Source organism: Spermophilus citellus (assembly GCF_964194105.1).
Source record: "Spermophilus citellus genome assembly, chromosome: 2".
NCBI classification, from domain to species: domain Eukaryota; kingdom Metazoa; phylum Chordata; class Mammalia; order Rodentia; family Sciuridae; genus Spermophilus; species Spermophilus citellus.
Window position 1 is genome coordinate 6,238,127 of NC_138183.1, and position 20,422 is coordinate 6,258,548.

Here is a 20,422-nt window from a genome sequence, read left to right on the forward strand (position 1 = left end):
TGACGGACGGACAAGTGAAGTGTGGCATTGGCCCATGGCGGGGTGTCATCTGACAATGAAGAGGACTGAGGTCCTGACACTGTGACAACATGGGTGAGCCTTTAGAGATAATGGGGACACTGAGCCAGTCACACAGTTCTCATGGCTCTGTGACCTGCTCACACGAAATACCCACAACTGGCAGATTCACAGACAGGAGCTATAATGGTGGCTTTCTGGGGTTGGGGACGACGCAGGGTGGGGGTAGAGGGTGCCGGCTAAGAGGTTCGGTTTTACTTTTGGGGATGATGAAAATGTTCTAAAATCAATCATGGTGGTCCCAAACAATTTAAGTGGGTCCATCCCGTGACATGTGAGTCACACCTCAGAATAGCTGAAATGACCAGGTGGCTGCTGTCCTGAGGACCTCCTGTCTCTCCGTGGCGTCTGTCCGCTCCATCAGGCTGTTCTAGAGTGTTGGAGGGAGCCCGGTGGCTGCTCTCGTTTCCTTTTCCTCTCCAGGTTTTCCGACTCTCCATCTGGAGGCCTGTCCTAGGTGGTCAACATGGACTGGTTTTGGGGTGCTGGGGTTGCACCGCCAGCGTCACTGTTGCTGGGCCAGTGCTCTACCCTGAGTCACACCCAGCCCCATCCCAGATGTGGGGATGTCCGTATTACCTAAGTGCATGAAAGTGTCTTCTTTGTGACCACGTGAGGCCAGGGGCACTGATGCCGAGTGTTCCCCTTTGCAGAACTTTCACGATGGCCGGAAAGCGCAGCAGCACATGGAGACCTGCTGGAAGCAGCTTGAATCCGTAAGTGAAAGCAAACAGGGAAGGCGATTCCTCTCTCCCCCCCTCCCTCCCTCCCTCCCTCGTGCTGGGGGCTGAACCCAGGCCCTTGTGCGTGAGAGGCAGCCTCCACCAACGGAGCTGTATCCCCAGCCCGAAAGCAACTCTTTATGGATTTTTTTTATTCGAGTTTGATTTAGGCTTGAATCGCTCAGTGAGCAAAAGTAGATAAGTAAACAAAAACACTGAAAAGACGCCTTCACAGACTTTTCTCCTTGGAATTCCATTTAACTTGCTTCCAGAGCCATTACCTCCATTAAACGTGGAGCCAGAGTGCTCGAGTATTTCTTTTTTTCTAGAAGTCGTGGAAAGAGCAGAGATGAGACAGTCTTAATGGAAATAAATGCAGATTTTAAAATGGCTTCTGGAGACCTCGACCTACAAGAAACCAGTCCAGAAAGCTGGGGCTGGGGGGGGGGTAAGAGTGTCCCCCTGGGTAACGGGCTCCGTGTTCCGGGCGCAGAGCAAGCGGCGGTTCGAGCGGGACTGCAAGGAGGCCGACCGGGCGCAGCAGTACTTCGAGAAGATGGACGCGGACATCAACGTGACCAAGGCCGACGTGGAGAAGGTGAGGCCCCGCCTGTCCTCGCCCCCGGCGCCCGCCCCACGGTCCCTTTCCGATGAGCCACGGAAGGGCTCAGAGTCGGGCGTTTTCCATCCTGAGGAGCCTCCAGGTGAGGAGCCCGGCAGCTTGTCCAGGGTCCAGGACCCGTGCCGATGGCAGCAGCCCATCTCATGGCTTTTCAAAGACGGTTTCTGGAGGCCGGGCAGTGCTTCTGCCCACTGGGGGAGCTTGGCTGCTTCCAGGCTGCCTCGAAGCACCCACACCGGCTACTGCCCCTCCCTGCAGGCCGGGCTGCGCCTCAGGTCCCTGTGCACCGAGCCGCTGGTCTGCGCTGCTCCAAGGCCTTTCTTCCCTGGAAGCCCTTTCCCTGTTTCCCAAAGCCTCGACACTATCCGCCTGTTGAACAGCCGCGTTCCCGCAGGACCCTGCTTCCCGGTGGGGAAAGCCATGTGGTTTTGTAGACATCCTTTGCTTTTGCCAGATTAGTTGGAAATGACTTTAGTTGAAAAATGGCATGAATTAGAATTTGCCCAATTCTGCCAAATTCCTCGCTTCAAGATATGGTGTTTAACCAGGCGGGTGGCACATGCCTGTAATTCCAGCAGCTTGGAGGCTGAGACAGGAGGATCCTGAGTTCAAAGCCAGCCTCAGCAACAACTCAGTGAGACCTGTCTCTAAATAAAATACAAAATAGGGCTGGGGATGTGGCTCAGTGGCAAAGCACCCCTGGGTTTAATCCCTGGTACAAAACCTGCCTCTAACCCCGAAATCTAGAGGGATGGGGATGAGCACTTGCCTGTCAATCGTGGGGCCCTGAGTACAATTCCCAGCTTCACAAAACAAAGCACAATGAATACTGTATATGTACAATGTAAAGAATAATAAAAGCTGGACATAGTGGCTGTGACAACTGTAATCCTGACAACTCAGGAGGCTGAGGCAGGAGGATTGGAAATTCAAGGCCGGCCTCAAAAGTTTAGTGAAGCCTTAAGTAACGTAGCAAGACCCTATCTCTAAATAAAAACTATTTGAAAAGGTCTGAGGATGTGGCTTAATGGTTGAGTGCCTCTGGTTTCTATCCCCAGTACCAAAAAAGAAGTACAGAAGCCGCACCTACTGGCGCAGGCTCTGTCTTAGGCAGCTGGGCTGCTGCTGCTTTGATGGCCCCTCCCGGACATTGCCCTCCTCCTGATCCCCACCCCAGGGCTAAACTCTGTCCTGAATCTGGGCTAAATCCTTTCCTCGCTCTTCCTCACAGTTTCTCCACGTGTAGATGTACCACCAGTGAGTAGATTTGTAATTCTGTCTCCTTTTCACCTTTATATAGACCCAATCAGACTTTCCTTTCTTCCTTTTCCCATTCGCCCCTGTCTGTTTCACGGGGCAGTAGAATGCAGGACTCCTGGTTAATGTTCCAGCTGGAGTTTGGGAGGTGATCTTTGTGATTCTGCTTTGGTTTTTCTGCAGAGACTCCCTACTCCCCCGTCCCGACCCCTTGCCTTGGGGTGTGTGTTTCTGTCTTCCTCTGCTGCTGGGGAGCCCCTCCGTGTCTGGTGGAAGCAGTCCCTGGGGACTTCCTTGTCTCCTTGGCTAGAAAGAGGGTGTTCCAAGGTTTTCCCATAAAGAATGATTTTGATAAATCCTTTGTTGGGTTAAAGTATTTTCCCTCTTTTACCAAGAGGTTTGTTTTTTAAGCTTGATTTGGTACTGAATATCATTAAATATTTTTCTTCTTCCTTTAATTCATTAATGTAGTAAATTACACTAATCAGTTATATTACATTGAACCAGATTAGCATTCCTGGGACAAACTCAATGACATTATGATGTATATTTTTAATACATAAGCGGAATTTTAAAAAATACATTACTTAAGATGTTTTCCTTGAAATTGGTCTATGGTTTTCAGTTCTTGTCTGTTCTCTGCTTTTTTTAGGAGTTTAGAGGGTTGCTCTTTCTTTTCTTTTTTTTTTTCTTTTTTTTTTTTTTAGTTGTAGTGGACACAATACCTTTATTCTATTTATTTATTCTTATGTGGTACTGAGGATCGAACCCAGGGCCTTGCACATGTGAGGCGAGTGCTCCACCGCTGAGCCACAACCCCAGCCCTCTTTTTTCCTAAAATACTAAAGGAAAGATTAAATTATTCCCTAAATGTTTAATGATACTTCTTTGTGAGAAAGTTCCTAACTACTGATTTAATTTTTTATTCTCTACTCTTTGTTCCAACCCTGTGGGTTGGTATTTTCACAATACTATATCCATCTCAACTTATTGGCAATCAGGTTTCAACTTAATGTGCAGGGTCCACACACACTGGGAGTTCTGGCCCTCTGTGGTCCCGCCATTTCCAGGACAGGGCTGGGATGGAGCCCAGTGGGGGAGCGCATGTTTAGCAAGCCTGAGGTCCTGGGTGCCATCCCCAGCACCAACAGTTTTTTCCCAGGTCCTCCCCCCAACCCCCACCCGCCTTTCGGGTCAGATCCAAGGCGGTTAACCAAGTGCTGGATCCAAAGGCAGTTTTAGGGTTTTTATCTTTAATATTTATTAGTTGTAGTTGGACACAATATCTTTATTTTTTTATTTTTATGTGGTGCTGAGGATCAGACCCAGGGCCTCCCACGTGCTAGGCGAGTGCTCTACCACTGAGCCACAGCCCCAGTTTTAGGATTTTTGATGCGTACTGATAGATGGAGTTGCTATCCTCAGTTACTTGAATATTTCCAAAGATGTGGGTTTTTTTCTACATCGAGAGCATCATTTTGCTATTTTTACGAGTAGCGCTTACCTCCTCCCCACGGAGGCGACAGATTAGTTCATCTCCGCATCGCACACACACGGGAGCGGATGGAGCAGTCTGTAAACACTGACGTTTTAAAGTGATTTTGCTTTCTGTCTTGAAACACTGTAATTTCCCAAATCGGGCAACAGTGTGACTGTCGCATCTGTGTTTTCCTTCATTGCTTAGGAAGCTTATGTCAGTGTCAGGCCAAACAGAGACAGCGTTTCAGTTCTTATCCTCGGTTCCTGTGATTTCTGATGGCTTAGAATCAGACACAAATGTCTCCTAGGGTTTCCACAAGTGACTGAATTATGTCACTGTGCAGGACATGGCCATCTTCCTCCTCCTGCAGTCAGCCACACGGCGCTGAGGATGGTGGTCAGCGCTGGGGGATGGTGGTCAGCGCTGGGGGATGGTGGTCAGCGCTGGGGGACAGTGGTCAGTACTGCTGAACTGTTGCCTCCTGTGATTTTATGTGCAGAGTACGCCCTGTGTGTGTGCTATTTCAGATCCGGGTGTGTGCTGATTTTTCTACTCTTTTTGAAGAGGTGAGCGTCCCTCGGGTGGACCCGCAGGTCATAAGCACTAGGTCCAAACCACCCACTGAGCCCGCATCCACCCCATGGCATGGGCTGCTTTCCTTCTGGGTTGGGTGCCAGTGTGGCCAGTCGTGCAGTGTTCTCTTGCCAGATCTTATCTCTGGGCACGAGTCCATATCTGGGTATCCTGAGGATAGCATGTTCCTTAGAGGAACAGTAAGGGAGGGAAAAAGCCTAAATTAGGGGTTTTATTGTCAATAAAAACTTAGGGAACCGTGAATCCCTTTTCCTTTGCCACGATGCCGCTGACAGAGTTTTGAGTCTGAAGACTTCAAAGGACTTGAGAATTTGGAGTTAGTTAATCTGGGTCTGCGAAGGAACCAATACGTGTTGGAACAGGTCATCTTGTGGCTCAAGACCCAGGCACTGAACCTGAAGATAAAAACAGACGCTTCACCCCCACCCCACCGCACCCCTGATAGCCAGATGGGAAAGAGAGTCCTTGCTATCCAGTTTGTGATGTTGACAAGTCAAAGGATTGATTACCAGGGAACATGGAAAAATAAACCGTGCCTGTTCTTACTCAAATATGTCTCCTGTAAACAATTAAAACACTGTAAGTTGGGCTGGGGATGTGGCTCAAGCGGTAGCGCGCTCGCCTGGCATGCGTGCGGCCCGGGTTCGATCCTCAGCACCACATACCAACAAAGATGTTGTGTCCGCCGAGAACTAAAAAATAAATATTAAAAATTCTCTCTCTCCTTCCTCTCTCACTCTCTCTTAAAAAAAAAAAAAAAAAAAAAACACTGTAAGCTAAAGTGTTCTTTGCCATGCCAGGCCCTGCTAGAGGTAAATACCCTCGCCCCTTGGTGTGTGACCTTCTGACTCTCCCTCTGTCCCCCAGGGGTCAAACCCAGGGGCACTTAACTACTGAACCATGACCCCAGCCCTTTTTATTTTTATTTTGAGGCAGGGTCTCACTCGGTTGCCAAGGCTGGCTATAAACTTGCAATCCTCCCGTTTTTGGCCTTCTGAGTCACTGGAATTACAGGCAGGTGCCACCCTGCCCGGCTCTTTTTTTTTTTTTTATGAAATTCTTATGAATCATGACTTATTGATCTGATTGTCTTTTGTGTGAGGTCCTGGGGTTGAATCCAGGACCTCACATGTGCTGGGCAAGCGTTCTACTTCTGAGCTCTATCCCCGACCCTAATTCTTACTTGATGGAATTCCTAAGTGGTCAGGCATTGGGTCATGGTCAGCCCCTCACTTGTAATGCTGTCTGCTGGCAAGGGATGGGGGTGGCAGACATGCCAACCTAGGATCACACAATTCTGTGGGTGTGTTCAAATGTTTTATTTATTTTTTTACTTTCTCGTATTTTTATGGGATGATCACACAATTCTTTCCTTTAAAGAACTTGCCTCTTATTTTCTTCCTAATGCTTAGTTTGCCGTGCGGGAACTTTCCCGTTTGCCCCTTGCACAACTCCTGAGTGGCATCTGGTGACAGGGACTTTGAGGTCAGGGTTTGTCCTTCACTGTGCTTGAGGCAGTGCGGTCAAGCCGGGAGGAGAGGCAGCCCCTCATGTGCGTGTTCTGACGGTGCCGCAGCTGGCTAGTTGGGATGAGAAAGGAAAAGGTTATCAAAATGAATGGAATGTGAACTAATATTTCTGAACAGAGAGAACAGTGTTTTCTAAATGCATGCATTAAACTGGGTTCATCCACGACGGGCAATGAATGACCCTTTCTCCGATTTGCCCTGCCTCGTGACTGCTGCTCTTACATAATTTCTAAACGAGAAATAGGATATTGTCTAACAGAAAGTGCAGCGAGTGCGTGGTGACGGCAGCTACAGAAATTGTTAGTTGACTTCAAGTTGTGTTTTCTGAAACTCCCGAGTCCGTTTCTTCCTTTTCTGGTAGCTTCGGTTTTACTTGAAGTGTGTGGTTCCTCTATGGCAGGAATCGCAATTTATGACCAGTTTTGGCCACGAAAAGTTCATGTGGCTTCTCCACTGGGATTCATGTGATCCTGAGAGTTAACTAGCCAGGAGAATTCTCTCTACGATGTGAGAGGTTGCCTTTTTTATTTTCCTGGCTTAACCTTGACTTTTTGTTATATAAACCACTTTGAGGAAATGTTTTAAAAGTTACATTAATACCCTGACCATGAGCACAAACGAGTGTATCAATTTCCCTGGGAGTGGACATCCTGTTTTTGTGTGATATTAGGACTTGTTCAAGTCCTTGGTTCTGACCATTGTTAGATTTTAGATTCTCTGTAGGATTCCCTGTTGGGAAGTAGAATGATAGCCCCCAGTCCCTGGAGGATAAAGGTAGAATTCTAAGATAAAAAGGTGAGATCTCAGACTTTTTTGTTTGGGTTTGGTTTTGGTGCTGGAGGTGGAACTGAGGGTCTCTCACAGGGTGATACACAGTGGGCCACAGAGTTACACCCCAGCCCCATAATCAGAATAAAATGTACAGGTACTTTTTATGTGTGATGGATTATTTAATCGAATACTTTTAAAGAGAAAGATAAAGGATGCAGAATCTATGCCAGTGGGAGGCAAGAAAGATGGCCTCTGGTTTCAGAGATTACTGACAGTCAGATAATCATCTCAGGACAGATGGGTGCAGTACTTAGGACGTTCCCTTCCCTCGGGATCAGCTTTGGGGACTGAAGCCCAGGCAGGAAGAGCAGGAGCCAGCTGAACAGCACAGTGTTAAATTTTTTTACCATTTGGGGAAATGGTCTCCAGCAAGATGTCTACTTCAGTTCTTGTACGTATATGGAATTGTACTGTTCAATTTTTTGTTGTTGGCCTGCTGTAACTGCTAGGTTGACATCTTTATTGAACATGGGAATATCTTTAGTGCTTCCCCCAAATTTCTGTTTTATATAAAATGTCTGACTAATTCTCTGAAGGGATTTGTTCACTGTAACAATTTAGAAAACAAAAGAGGAAGTGGTTCGAATGAACGCAGGAAATAAATTTTGCAACCACAGCAGCTTAATCTTTGAAAGTTAAAAAGTTAAAAGTGCTTTTCATTTACAACAAGTGAAAAGTGGTTAGAATTAAGAAGAGAATATATATATATATATATATATATATTATATATATATATATATAATATATATATATATATATTATATATATATATATATATATATATATATTATATATATATATATATATAAAGGATATTGTTGCTCTCACTATTTTTTTTGTAAGTGGAGCAACGTTGAATTCAAGAGCCTCTAGAAAAGACACTGTTGTTTGTTTATCCCGTGAACAGTCGCATCTGTGGAGAGGATGTTTCCTCCTGAAAGCTCGGTTGCTAACAAGCTTGTCTGTCAGGGTGCAGAAATACCAAGGCTGAAGAGGGAGACCATAAGTCATTCTCAAGCCTCCATCCGGGGGTGGGAGTGAGGTTTCTGTGTGGGTCTGTGTGTGTGGCTTGAGCTCTGAGCCCTCATGTCCTGTCCCCAGCTGGTGTAAGGCTTTCTACTGTGACTCATTTGATAAAGTATTTCACTTTTCTTTGACAGCAAGTGGTCTGGGCTGGCCACGAGCTGATTCCCATCCTAGTTATCGCCTAGGAGTGGGATGGAGCCTGGTTTCTCCCCCTGTGAATGGTACCGCCTGAGGTCCATGACTCCATCTCTGAGCCTGTTTCCCAGTCCCTCATCTAGGAACATGGCCGAGCACCCCAAGGCCTGAGGTTTCGGGGTATGTGAGGTGTGTAAGGGGGTAGACTGTTTTTGGACCGCGAGTCCTTGTCGACCGTGTTCTCACCTTTTACATTTTGGGTCCTTCTTGCACTACTTCCGGCTTCTCTGTCCTTGTTTTCCCCCTGTGATCTACTGGTAATCAGTTGAGTACATTTTGGGACATTCTAGGCCTTCAACAAGCGTTTTCTTTGTTTGCATTGTGCATAACTTCAGCAGGATTATAGCAGGTACGTTTTGTGAGGACCCTAGTCAGCAAGCAATGACGAGATGGAGAGATGGGGAACACTGAGTCACCTGGGGAAAATCTCGTGTCCCCTGCAAATCAGGTGGTGAATGTGATCTGAGCAATCGCAGTTAAAGAGATCACCAAGCCGGTCGCACACACCCGTCATCCCTGCAGATGGCAAGGCCCAGGCAAGCCGGGCAGCTTAGCAAGGCCCTGTCTCACGGTGCAGCTTCACGAAGGGCTGGGATGTAGCTCAGTGGGAGAGCACTTCCCTGGGCTCAGTCTCCAGCGCTGGAAAAAAATATCATTTTTTTTAATGAAGTGCATCATAGATGAAATCGCTTGGTTCTAGGCCCAGGAAACACCCAGTGGCACAAAGTGGCTCGTGGATTCTCATCCGAAACAGTCTGTGTGGATGAAAGACGGTGGAAGAAGCCCGGGGGGAACTGGGACTTGAATGTGAAGGACAAGTGAAAGTGGAGAAGGTGGAACAGAGAGCCGGCAGCTGGCAGAGGGGGGTCCTCCCAGGGCCGAGGGAGGTGGACGGCGGGCACCTCCTGCAGGTCCAACGAGGCCTGGTGGGTCTGTCTACCTGCAGAGGTGAGAGGGAGCCCTTGTGAAGGGTATCCGAAGCCCAACGGCAGGATGATTGACCTGGGTGAAGCACCTGTTCCTCAGAAAGCACACTGGCTCCGGGTCCTCTGTTTCCCAAGGTGTGAGCTCACCTCCTTGTTCTTGTATCCCTTTATCCATACCAAGGGCGAGGTTATGGAATGTTTGATTACGTTCCCTAACGTGGCCCCTCTGCATGTGGCAGAAATGTTTCTGTGCCTCAGGTTCATTGCTCTTCCATTTCCCACAGGGCTTTACTGCTGGTTCTGCTCCATGAGCTGCCACCAGCCCCTGCTCTTGCTTGCAGAACTAGGCGGGTGACAGCCATTAGTGAGCTAGACACAGGGAAACTGGCGGATTGGCTTAATCCGAGGGACAGTAATCAGCACTCGCCTCAGGTCAGAGTCCAGTAAGGAGAAGTGAGTACTGAGCTGGATGAGGAGGCCCAGGTTGGCTCTCAAGGGGTTAACTGTCCACCGTCTGTCCACACAGTGGCAGATAACCGTGTGATAACGCAGGGCCAGGGTACTTCCGGCATTATTACCCCTTTGTGAGTTAAGTTTCCTTCTTGAGTGAGAGTCTTAATTTTTTTTTTTACATGAAGTATTGTGAGTGGTAAATTGTATTCACTTGTGGGAACTCACTTTATTTTGTTTTTATGCTAATGAGATAGTTTAGCTAGGTATCACATTCTAGGCTGACAATTATTTTCTCTAAATAAAATTATAACTTGAAAATTATGATTTCATTGTCTTCCATTGTCAGTTGTCCCTCTTGGGAAGTTGGCTGTCCACTTAATTGCACTCCGTGGTGGACACTGGACTTTGTTCTTTTAATATGAAGCACTTATATTTGCCTTTGATGTTCTGTGGCATCGCAGTGGCATTTCAAAGTACAGACTTTTTGTTTTTTTATTTACTCTGCTTAGGATTCCTTGAGTATGTATTCCTCTCATAAGTATAGGAAAATTTCAAAACATTTTAACTCTCCAAAATTACTCTCAATTTTATTTTCTCAAATTGTTCGTTCTGAGATCCGTATTAGATGGTTGTGCAACTTCTCGTGTTGTTTTCTCAACTTATCTACTGAGTTTTTACATTTCGACTGCTGAGCCAGGCACAGCAATATACACCTGTAACCCCAGCTATTGAGAAGGCCAAGGCAGGAGGGTCGCTGGAGCCCAGGAGTTGGAAGCTGACCTGGGCAACACAGAGACTCTTGTCTCAAATTGTTTTTCCAACAACTATGTTTTTCATTTCTAGAAGTTTCACTGTTTTCAGATATGCCCAATCTTTATAACATCTTATTTTCTTGTTTCTCTTGGGTCTTTTATTTCGTTAATTTTTTTAAATGTTCTTGTTTATAATCCCTTTCAAACTGTCCTGTTGGTTCAGATTCTCCTGGTGATCGTGTTCTCTCCATCGGGTCAGTACTCCTGGTAATTTATTTCCCTGTGCATTATTATTTTCTTTTTCTTTTCTTTTTTTTTTTTTTTTTTTTGGTAGGAGCCTATCTTCAACAGGAGATGATATTTTATCTGGGAGTCCCATCAAGTTCAGGGTTGTGGAAGTATCCCCTCAGCAAGGTTTTATTTTGTTTCTGCCAGACCACCTGGAACTCATTCATATGCTAATTTCTTGGCATGGACATGCTGGGCCATCTGTGTAGCATGCACAGGCATGAGGCCTTGTGCACAGGAGGACACTTTCCCCACTCCACTCCAGAGCCTGAGACCCAGAAAAGCTTCCTGGCCATTTTTATGGTCCCTAGGATCTTTGCTAGGCATCATCCAGCTTAGAGAATCAGAAAAATACACTGAGGTTAAGATAGAAGAAGGCTGGAACTCCTGCATCTTGGTGTCATTGACAGTACATTACTGAAAAAACGGGTGAGATTTTTAGTATTAAATGTTTTTGAGCCACATCCCCAGCCCTTTTTAAATATTTTATTTAGAGTCAGGGCCTTTCTGAGTTGCTTAGGGCTTCACCAAGTTGTTGAGGCTGGCTTTGAACTTGTGATCTTCCTGCCTCAGCCTCCTGAGCCATTGGTATTATAGGTGTGCACCACCGTGCCCAGCTTTTTATTTTTTTATTTTTGAGGTAGGGTCTCACCAAATCACTGAGGCTGGCCTCAAACTTGGGATCCTCCAGCGACAGCCCCTAGAGTCTCTGGGATTACCGGCATGCGCCACTGTGCCTGGCTAAACATGTTTTTGATCAAACATCCACTGTGACTTGGACACTAAGGGTGAATGGCTGCTAACCTATCACCAAATACCTTCAGAAAGAGAATTACGGCATTTTCATTTTTTTCCCCTGAGTTATATAACACAAATAATCTTCTTGTTGTCCTAAGGAACATATCTTGTCTAGAACTGCATTTACAAAGTGATTTGAGTATTATGTCTGGGAATTATATCTATATAATCATATTAACATATAAGTAGTAATGTAATTGCATATTTTATTATTACAAGTATAATTTAATTGTTAATATAATTACATATGTAATTTTATTAACCCCAGCAACAGAGAATGGTGATCAGTGGACATTAAGTTTTAGCCAGAATGGGCTGGGGACATAGCTCTGTTGATAGAGTGCTTGCCTTGCATGCACAAGTCCCCGAGTTCAATGCCCAGCACCACAGGGGGGCGGGGGCGGGAAGGCTTCAGCCAGAATATGCAGCCTGTTATCTTGAGCTATGTGTTTATGAACCCTTGTGAGTATTGTGGTCTGGGGTTATTAAGGAGAGAAGGAGAAGGGGAAAAGGTTTCAATTGCAAACCTATCAGAAGGAGAAACTGGGGCGCAGGTGAGGTCTTGGAGAGTGATTTCTGCCTCACCAAGGTCCCGGAGCCCACCTTGGGGCTATGCCAACCTCACCGAGTATCAGCCTAAGCTTTTGCAGCAAGCAAAATTGCCACTCACCTTGAGCACATAGATCTTGAAAGTTCTGCTTTTCAAATTAGGCCACCAGGGTACAGAGAGACAGAGGCCTTTTCTTAGCCCTGTTTAGCAAGTGAATGGCCCCTGGGGATTGAGATGCTGGCCTCACTTGCTATCTCTCTCTCTTCTCCTATTTCAGGGATTGCTCCAAAGTATCCTACAATACTGGGATAGAAAGTTGAAAGACTTAAAAAAAAAAAAAAAAAAAAAAACAGAAAAGAAAAGAAAAAGAAAAAAAAAACAGGAAATTGCTGGAATATCTTAAGCACATTTCTTTGGTTAACTTATTTTGAAGTTTTTCTCTGTTTTGTATTTTAGCTGCCCTTATAATTTATCAAAGACAGACTCATTGTTTTGGCAAGCTCCTGGCCTGGAAGTCTCCAACACAAACTGCCAGCACTCTAGCTGAACAGGAATTTTTAAATGCATTCTTAGTTTTGAACTTGAAAATGTATTCTAGATGTAACAGTTTGCTGGAAATTTAAACAATGCCATTTATCACACAACAACATTGCTCTGAACAAAGAGCTTTTTCTTTCCTCTCTTTATTAGCATCCCTCCTACTATATGAGCTTTTCAAAGCTTCTCTTTTCTTTCTTTCTTTTTTTTTTTAAAGAGAGAGTGAGAGAGGGGGGAGAGAGAGAGAGAGAGAGAATTTTTAATATTTTTATTTTTTAGTTCTCGGCGGACACAACATCTTTGTTGGTATGTGGTGCTGAGGATCGAACCCGGGCCGCACGCATGCCAGGCGAGCGCGCTACCGCTTGAGCCACATCCCCAGCCCCTCTTTTCTTTCTTTTCTTTTTTTTTTTTTTTTTTAGCTGAACCACAAAGGCAGGCCAGGCTTTCTTGTCCTTTGACTGTTTCTGGCCTTTAGCTTTAGAATTTGTATCTTTTACCCATCTTTTTGGCAAAGTAAAATCTTCCTTAATCGCTCTTTTCAGGAATTATTGTTATTTATTTATTTTTTCGTGGTGTTGAGGATCGAACCCAGTGCCTCCCGGGTGCTAGACAAGCGCTCTACCACCCAGCCCCAGCCCCAGCCCCAGCCCCAGCCCCAGCCCCAGCCCCAGCCCCAGCCCCAGCCCCAGCCCCAGCCCCAGCCCCAGCCCCAGCCCCAGCCCCAGCCCCAGCCCCAGCCCCAGCCCCAGCCCTCTTTTATATTTTTAAATAGGCTACACATGAGCCCATCGTATTATTTAACCAATCAAATTGCTGACGTTGGTTTCTGATTATTATTTAAAATTTTTAGTTGTCATAAACCTCGTGATGGCGGGTAGCTTTGGTGCCCACTTAAAGTCATTTCAGTAAGATAAATTCCCAGAAGTAGAACTGCTGGGTCAAAGACTAGGGTAAAATCAGTGTGATTCCCGGGCTGGGGATGTGGCTCAAGCGGTAGCGCGCTCGCCTGGCATGCGTGCGGCCCGGGTTCGATCCTCAGCACCACATACCAACAAAGATGTTGTGTCTGCTGAAAACTAAAAAATAAATATTAAAATTCTCTCTCTCCTCTTTGAGGGGAAAAAAAAATCAGTGTGACTCCTAATCATTGACAAATCCTGGAGAATCTAGTGTATTCATGAGGGTTTGGGGGCACAGCCTGTTGCCCAGGCTGGTCTCAAACTCCTGGGTGCAGCGGGGCTCCCACCTCAGCCTCCCAAGTTGGGGGATCTCAGGGGTCCGCCACCTGGCTCAGTGTTCAGTCTCACTATTTACACGTTCAGTCAATGTATAAATGGAGCCAGTCCATATGTGCTCGTTTTGTTATAAGATCAAACGCCGTAGGCAGTTGTGAACAGCGCCCAGGGGCACACTTTGTAAGCAGTGTTCCCCACATGAAAGTGAGCAGGTTTCTTTGTGCACCCCGATTCTCTAGTCATGATCCCTGAGACTGAGCCAGAAGTTATTTTTCTCCTTAATATTTTGAACTACTAAAGAAAGAGTCATATTGAATTAAACAGGAAATAACTACACTTTTTGGCCACGCTAAAAATCTAAAATTAGCTAACTAAGTGGATTACGACCAACTCATTGAGACGGGCGTCTTGGGCTGCAGTGGGGTTTCGATTCAGCAGCCACTCCTGTGGCCCTTCAGGCAGTCAGTTTTAATGCCACCTGTGTTAAGAATCACCAAGAAGCGCGTCTCACCGCCAGTGCACACTTAGGTCTGTCTGGACATGTCTGGGGGATTCCTGGGGGTTGTCAAAGAGAGTGTAAAGTTTAAATTCAGTCTTCCTGATGGACAACAGAAGGGGTCAAAATCTCACTCGGAGATGTCTGTGACTTACACTCACAGGCAACTGCAGGCCTTTTGGGCTTTTTAGAATGTTATCTCTAAATTCCAAGATTTTTTTTAAAAAAACTGCAAAACCAACTCACCAACCCCGAGTACACGGCTGTCCTGGTGTCTTCAAAGAGGCAGTCCTTCTTATTTTTAGAATGGGAAATTTTGCTTAAAGAAATAACCTATGCTGTGGTTTAGAATGGAAATACTGTATCTCTTTGAGATAATAGTTGCTATTTTTAGACCAATTTACAAAGAGGTGAGCCACAGAGAGTCTTGTAATCTCCATTTAGCCTCAGACTCCGGGAGATGCAGTCTGTAAAATCAAGTGACCTCACGGTTACTCCAGATGCATTTTTAAAAAAATTTTTTAAATGTTTATTTTTTGATTGTAGATGGACACATACCTTTATTTATTTTTATATAGTGCTGAGAATCAAATCCAGGGCCTCAGACCTGCTAGGCGAGCACTCTAACCCTGAGCCACAACCCCAGCCCAATCCAGATGCATTTTTGAAAGTACTTTGAAAGATAATTTAAAAAAAAATTTTTTTTAGTTGTAGGTGGACACAATATCTTTATTTTACTTTTATGTGGTACTGAGGCTCGAACCCTGTGCCTTCCACATGGGAGGCAAACTCTGCCCCTGAGCTACAGCCCCAGCCCTCAAAGATAATTTTTAAAATATGTTTGTGATAATGACTGAGTGACTCAACACGAGTTTTGGAGACTTTGAAATTCCACTGTAGAATAAACAGAAAAGCTTACTAAACAAAAATAGACTTTCTTTAGCTTGGGGAGAACACTGAATAGCAAGCACATCCCTAGGCCCGAGGTTCAGAGCTGGACACTGGACACGGGGCAGAGCAAGACGGCCGCTCCTCCTCGGTGGCTTTGCGGAATTCTGCCAGGACAGGGCTCTGCTGAAACATTCCCCCGGGCTTGGAGGGAGAGTGAGCAGGCAAGTTTGTAGAAACAGGCTTTTGTAATCTTACATCCCAGCCTTTGCAGTGGAGAAAGAGTCCCAGAGGGAGTTTGTCACATACAAGTGGGCCGCCGCTGTGCCCAAGGCGTGTTTTCTTCTCTGCTGACCCTCCAGGCTGGAGTGTGACCTGCTGTTCCTTACCCAGAGGCTCTGCAGTTCCCACCTCGTGGTCCCCAGTTATGTTCCAGGGTTGCTGGGTGCAGGCTGGGTAAAGGGCACTGAGAAACTCCTGAGAGCTAATGAGCTTACAAAGCAATTACCCAGGGAGGCTGACTGCTAGTGGGGGCCGGCAGGAGGAGAGCACAGTCATTCCCACCCACCCGGTGCCAGGGACCTCTGGTCGGCTCTCAGGAAAATATGCCACGCAGCCACAGTGGGTGTATCGCCAGGGAGCTGCAGTCTGCTCCAGTGCGCGCGTGTGCGTGTGCGCGTGCGCACACTTATACGTATTGTATAAATGATATCCTGACTCTCTTCCAGAACTTGGGCTGTTGTAAAATTCCACAAAGGAGAATCACTTCTCCAAAATAAGCGGGACTCACTTCTCTCCTTAGTCGCCCTGTTCCTTATAGAAGAGGGGAGGAGACTCCCTGTGGAGTTTCCTGGGGCTTTCTGAGGAAGGTGTGGAACCAGAGAGGGTTTTAGAAGTCTGAGGTCTGGGTGGGAATTCCCGTGGTTTTTTTTTTTTTTTTTAATATTCGGAGCGAAATGATAAATGATGAAACCAAAGGTCATTGAAGGAGTTAAAAGTGCTTTTTGTAAAGGGCCAGATGGCCTTCACAGAGGGGAAGCTGTTGTTTCAAGGAGGAGCCACCTCGCACCGGGGTGGGGTTTGGAGGTAGGTGGAGATGAGCATTTGGGGCCTCCATTCTTCCATTACTGGTGGACGAGTAGGAACGGAAGCCACAGCATATGGCCAGGAGGGGGGTCACAGGCCACCAATAAAGAGTAGGAACCAGCCAAGGCTAAATGAGAAGTCGATAAAAGTGAGAGGCCCTCTGGCCTCACCAACCAAATGCCCCAGATAATCAGGAAACTGATGGGAAACGTTGTCACTGTAAAGGAAGTAACTGTGAATTGCCACCTTGGCTCTCTGCGGTCTGCAGAGGGGGTGGGGGAACTGCAGGGTGGAAGTGGGCTCCAGGTCCGCCCAGGGGAGGGTGCCTGCGTCATACAGAAAGTGGGGCCGACGGCTTGAGGCTTCCTCTGTGTGTTCACGTCTGAACCTCCTTTGTGTGTACCTTCTGTCACTCTTGGTCTGAATCGTCTGTCATATTTGTTCAGTGAAACAAAATAAAAACAGGTAGACAGCAGCCGTGCTGGAGCAGAGCCTCTCCTGCTGCGTTTGGCCCAGAGAGAGCGCGCCAGGCCCCTGCCCAGCCGGCTCCCCCAGGCAGGGGGTGGGCTTCCGCCAGGGGACCCCGGATTGGGTCGGTGTCACGGGATGGTGTTAGCAAATCACCTCTAAAGGCTGCGTGCATCGCAGGGGGATTAGCAGTACCACGGCTCCTGTGTGGGGAGGCCTTAGGGTGGGCACACCATCTGGTTTGAGCTTTAAAATCCATCCTGGACCTGGGGATGTCACTCCGTGGTGGCAAGTGCTGGGCGCCCTGGAGGTCCTGGGTCCCATTCCCATCACACACACAAGAATCGATTCTGCCACTTGTAAACGGCTACCCTTCCTTTTCAAGTATGCGATCAACCAAAATATGGATTCAAAGAGAGTGACAATGTATATGTTGGTTTTTGTTGGTTCTTTTTAGCATCGTGCGTTCATTTTTTGAGCCCGGGTCTCCCTGTGCTGCCCAGGCACCTCCAACTCCTGGGCTCAGCCACCCGCCTGCTCAGCCCCACGTTGCCGGGACCAGGGGCATGAGGCACTGCACCCGGCTCACACTTATCAAGTGTCTTATTAATTTTTTTTGGAGAAAAGTAAAATGATAAAACACAAACTAACACACCCCCACCCAAGAAAAGCCGTAGAAAGCAGAACAAGGTGCGTTATTATTGCTTCTTGAACGTAGGCACTGAAAACGGGTGAAGCATTTTCGGGTCCACAGTCTCCGAGGTTCCCACACTTTCTTAGTTCATGAAACCTGTGGGAATTGGACTTTAATGTATGGGTTCCTGCTCCCCTCCTCCAAAATTTAAAACAAATGCACATTTGATGTCTATACACACACGTGAGCCGAGGTTCCCACAGGAATCATCCCGGGGGGCCTGAAAACAAGAACTGGCCCAAAAGCAGACCATAGGGAGGGAGCACTGGTCAAACCGGCACCTGCGAGCCACGGTGAGCCACGGAGTGGGGTCTGTGACACTGGGGTGCACGCTCTTTACCTAAAGTAGATTCATGTTCAAGATTAAAAAAAAAAAAAAACAGCACTTGAGAAATCCAGCCACTTGGGGTGACTTCGGCTAAGGTGTGCAGTTCAAGGTCTTTTTCCTTCTTTTTCATGCATAAACGTGTGTGTGTCCTCATTTTGGCCCTCAGGCTCGGCAGCAAGCTCAGATACGTCACCAGATGGCAGAGGACAGCAAGGCAGACTACTCGTCGAGCCTTCAGAAGTTCAACCAGGAGCAGCACGAGTACTACCACACCCACATCCCCAGCATCTTCCAGGTGGGGCCTCAGGACCTCCTTGTCACACGTGCTCTGGGTGCAAACGTGTCGCCTTGGAATCGGGACCACTGGGCCTGTGGTCTAAGTGTTTCTGTAATTCGATGTCCAGTGAGTCATTTTTAGAATCATAGGTCAAGCATTGGCTAGCAATAAGAACGAGATGTAATTTATTTTTAATTATTTATTTTGGTGCCAGGAATTGAACTGAGGGGCGCTTAACCACTGAGCCATGTTCCCAGCCCCTTTTGAATTTTATTTTGAGATAGGGTCTCACTAGCTTGCTCAAGGCCTTGCTAAGTTGCTGAGGCTGGCCTCAAACTTGTGATCCTCGCCTCAAACTTGTGATCCTCCTGCCTTTGCCCTCCACGTCCCCAAAGCCACTTGGGTTATAGGCATGCACCACTACCCTTGGCAAGGAGATATCAAATTACTCTCAAGACTAATGAGTTGCCTTGGCCAACCCCCTTTGTGCCTGCAGTTGGTGTATATGTGTGTGTGTGTGTGTGTGTGTGTGTGTGTATCTGTGTGTGTGCGCGCGCGCGAGTGCGTGTGCTTGTGTGCCAGTCTTAACTAAAAGGACCATTTTAGTTCTTTGCTACAAGAACCATTCTACCTACAAAAAATGCCAACTTACGAAAACAGCGTACATCCACACACTTGTAGGATCTGAATCAGTAACAATTCTTTCCTTTTGATTGTTTTCTTTTGGCTACTTTAGGTTGTCAAAAATGACGAGAGAAGGCGGGGTGTGGCTCAGTGCGAAAGTGTTCACAGAGCAGGCACTTAGCCCTGGGTCCATCCCTAGTCTCTCTCTCTCTCTCTCTCACACACACACACACACACACACATCAGAAGAGACATGTACATGCTCTTCCATTTGGGGAATCTTTCATGACTTCAAATCTAGATGTAGGAAAACATAACATGGCTTGTTGGCATCCACACCCACAGCACACGAGAACCCGGGTGGAAGAAGGAAGGGACACTAGTTCTACTCCAGCCTGTGTTACACTGAGACAGCCACGGGCTGAGCTTTTTTTGGTCTAGAGTAAAATAGGGGATCAAAGATGCAGAAGACGTGTTGGGCACATGGCACCCACCTGTAATCCTCGTGCCTCGGAGGCTGAGACAGAAGGATCACGAGTTGAAAGCCAGCCTCAGCAACTCAGTGAGGCCCAAAGCAACTCAGTGACACCCTGCCTCTAGATAAAAAAGGTCTGGGGATGTGGCTCAGTGATCAAGTGCCCCTGGGTTCAATCCCCAGTACTAAAAAAAAAAAAAAAAAAAAAAACGGAGAAGGCGTTTGAAGCATGTTACCAAATGATGTTAGTAATAAACTACCACAACGGGCTCTTGCTGAATTGGAATGGAATTGTGCGAAGTACACACTTGGCCGCCTAACAATTTATCAGGTGTGTATACAGCCGGCTAGTATAGAGGCACAGTACACATGACCTCCAGGCCTTTCCCCCTAGAGGATTTATTTTAGGTAACAGTGTTGCCCCAAACAACTTCCCTGAACCTCAGGGACCGAGGTTTTTTAAACACACTGTGATGTTGCAGAAAATCCAAGAGATGGAGGAAAGGCGGATCGTGAGGATCGGGGAGTCCATGAAGACGTATGCCGAGGTGGACCGGCAGGTGATCCCCATCATCGGCAAGTGCTTGGACGGGATAGTGAAGGCGGCCGAGGCCATCAACCAGAAGAGCGTAAGCAGCGGGCTTTGGGCTTTGTTCACAGTGACATGCTGTGGTTCCCTTACAGGGCTCCTCCATCTGCCAGGACCACCTCCTCTGTGGCCAGGCCTCTCCCACAGCAGCCCTCCCGGGGAGCTCTCAAGGGGGCCCCTCCGTGGCGTGGTCCGGGCTCTGATCCCTTTTGCAGAAAACACATTGGTGAATTGACGGTGGTGACGTTACAGGATTAAGTCGAAGTATTTTCTTGTCATTTGGCTGAGAAAATCTGTAAGTGGCATTTGTGGGGGCTGTCAGGATACTTGGCACCAGATGCCAGTGGTGGTCCCCCAGTTGTGACAAGGGACATAGTTAGGCCTCCCTGGGAGGCAAGATCCTCTCATTAAGAACAGTGACCTGGGACCCATCAGTTGGTGGGAGAGGGCTCCTGGGCGGTGGGTGGAGTTTCTTCTCTGTCTTGTTGTGATTTAGGGTTTCCCCGTCTCCCTTTTGTTAATCAGTGAGTCTGAGCCTTCTCCTTCCACGACGGCAGCTGAATTCTTAGGGAAAAGTTGTTGATGCTCCTAAATAACTGCACACGCCACGGCGTTTCCCCA

General features: G+C 47.1%; 1 protein-coding gene across 12 annotated transcripts in view; it reads left to right on the plus strand.

The window, feature by feature from the left end:
* Positions 1–20,422, plus strand: part of FNBP1 (formin binding protein 1) — a 102,746-nt gene that overhangs the window by 56,913 nt on the left and 25,411 nt on the right. For all 12 annotated transcript variants that reach the window (XM_081279135.1, XM_081279130.1, XM_081279134.1 and 9 more), the window contains exons 5-8: positions 732–794; positions 1,294–1,398; positions 18,003–18,131; positions 19,695–19,841. In XM_081279135.1, coding sequence (XP_081135261.1) covers positions 732–794; positions 1,294–1,398; positions 18,003–18,131; positions 19,695–19,841 — 444 coding nt within the window. The remainder of the gene's footprint in view (positions 1–731; positions 795–1,293; positions 1,399–18,002; positions 18,132–19,694; positions 19,842–20,422) is intronic.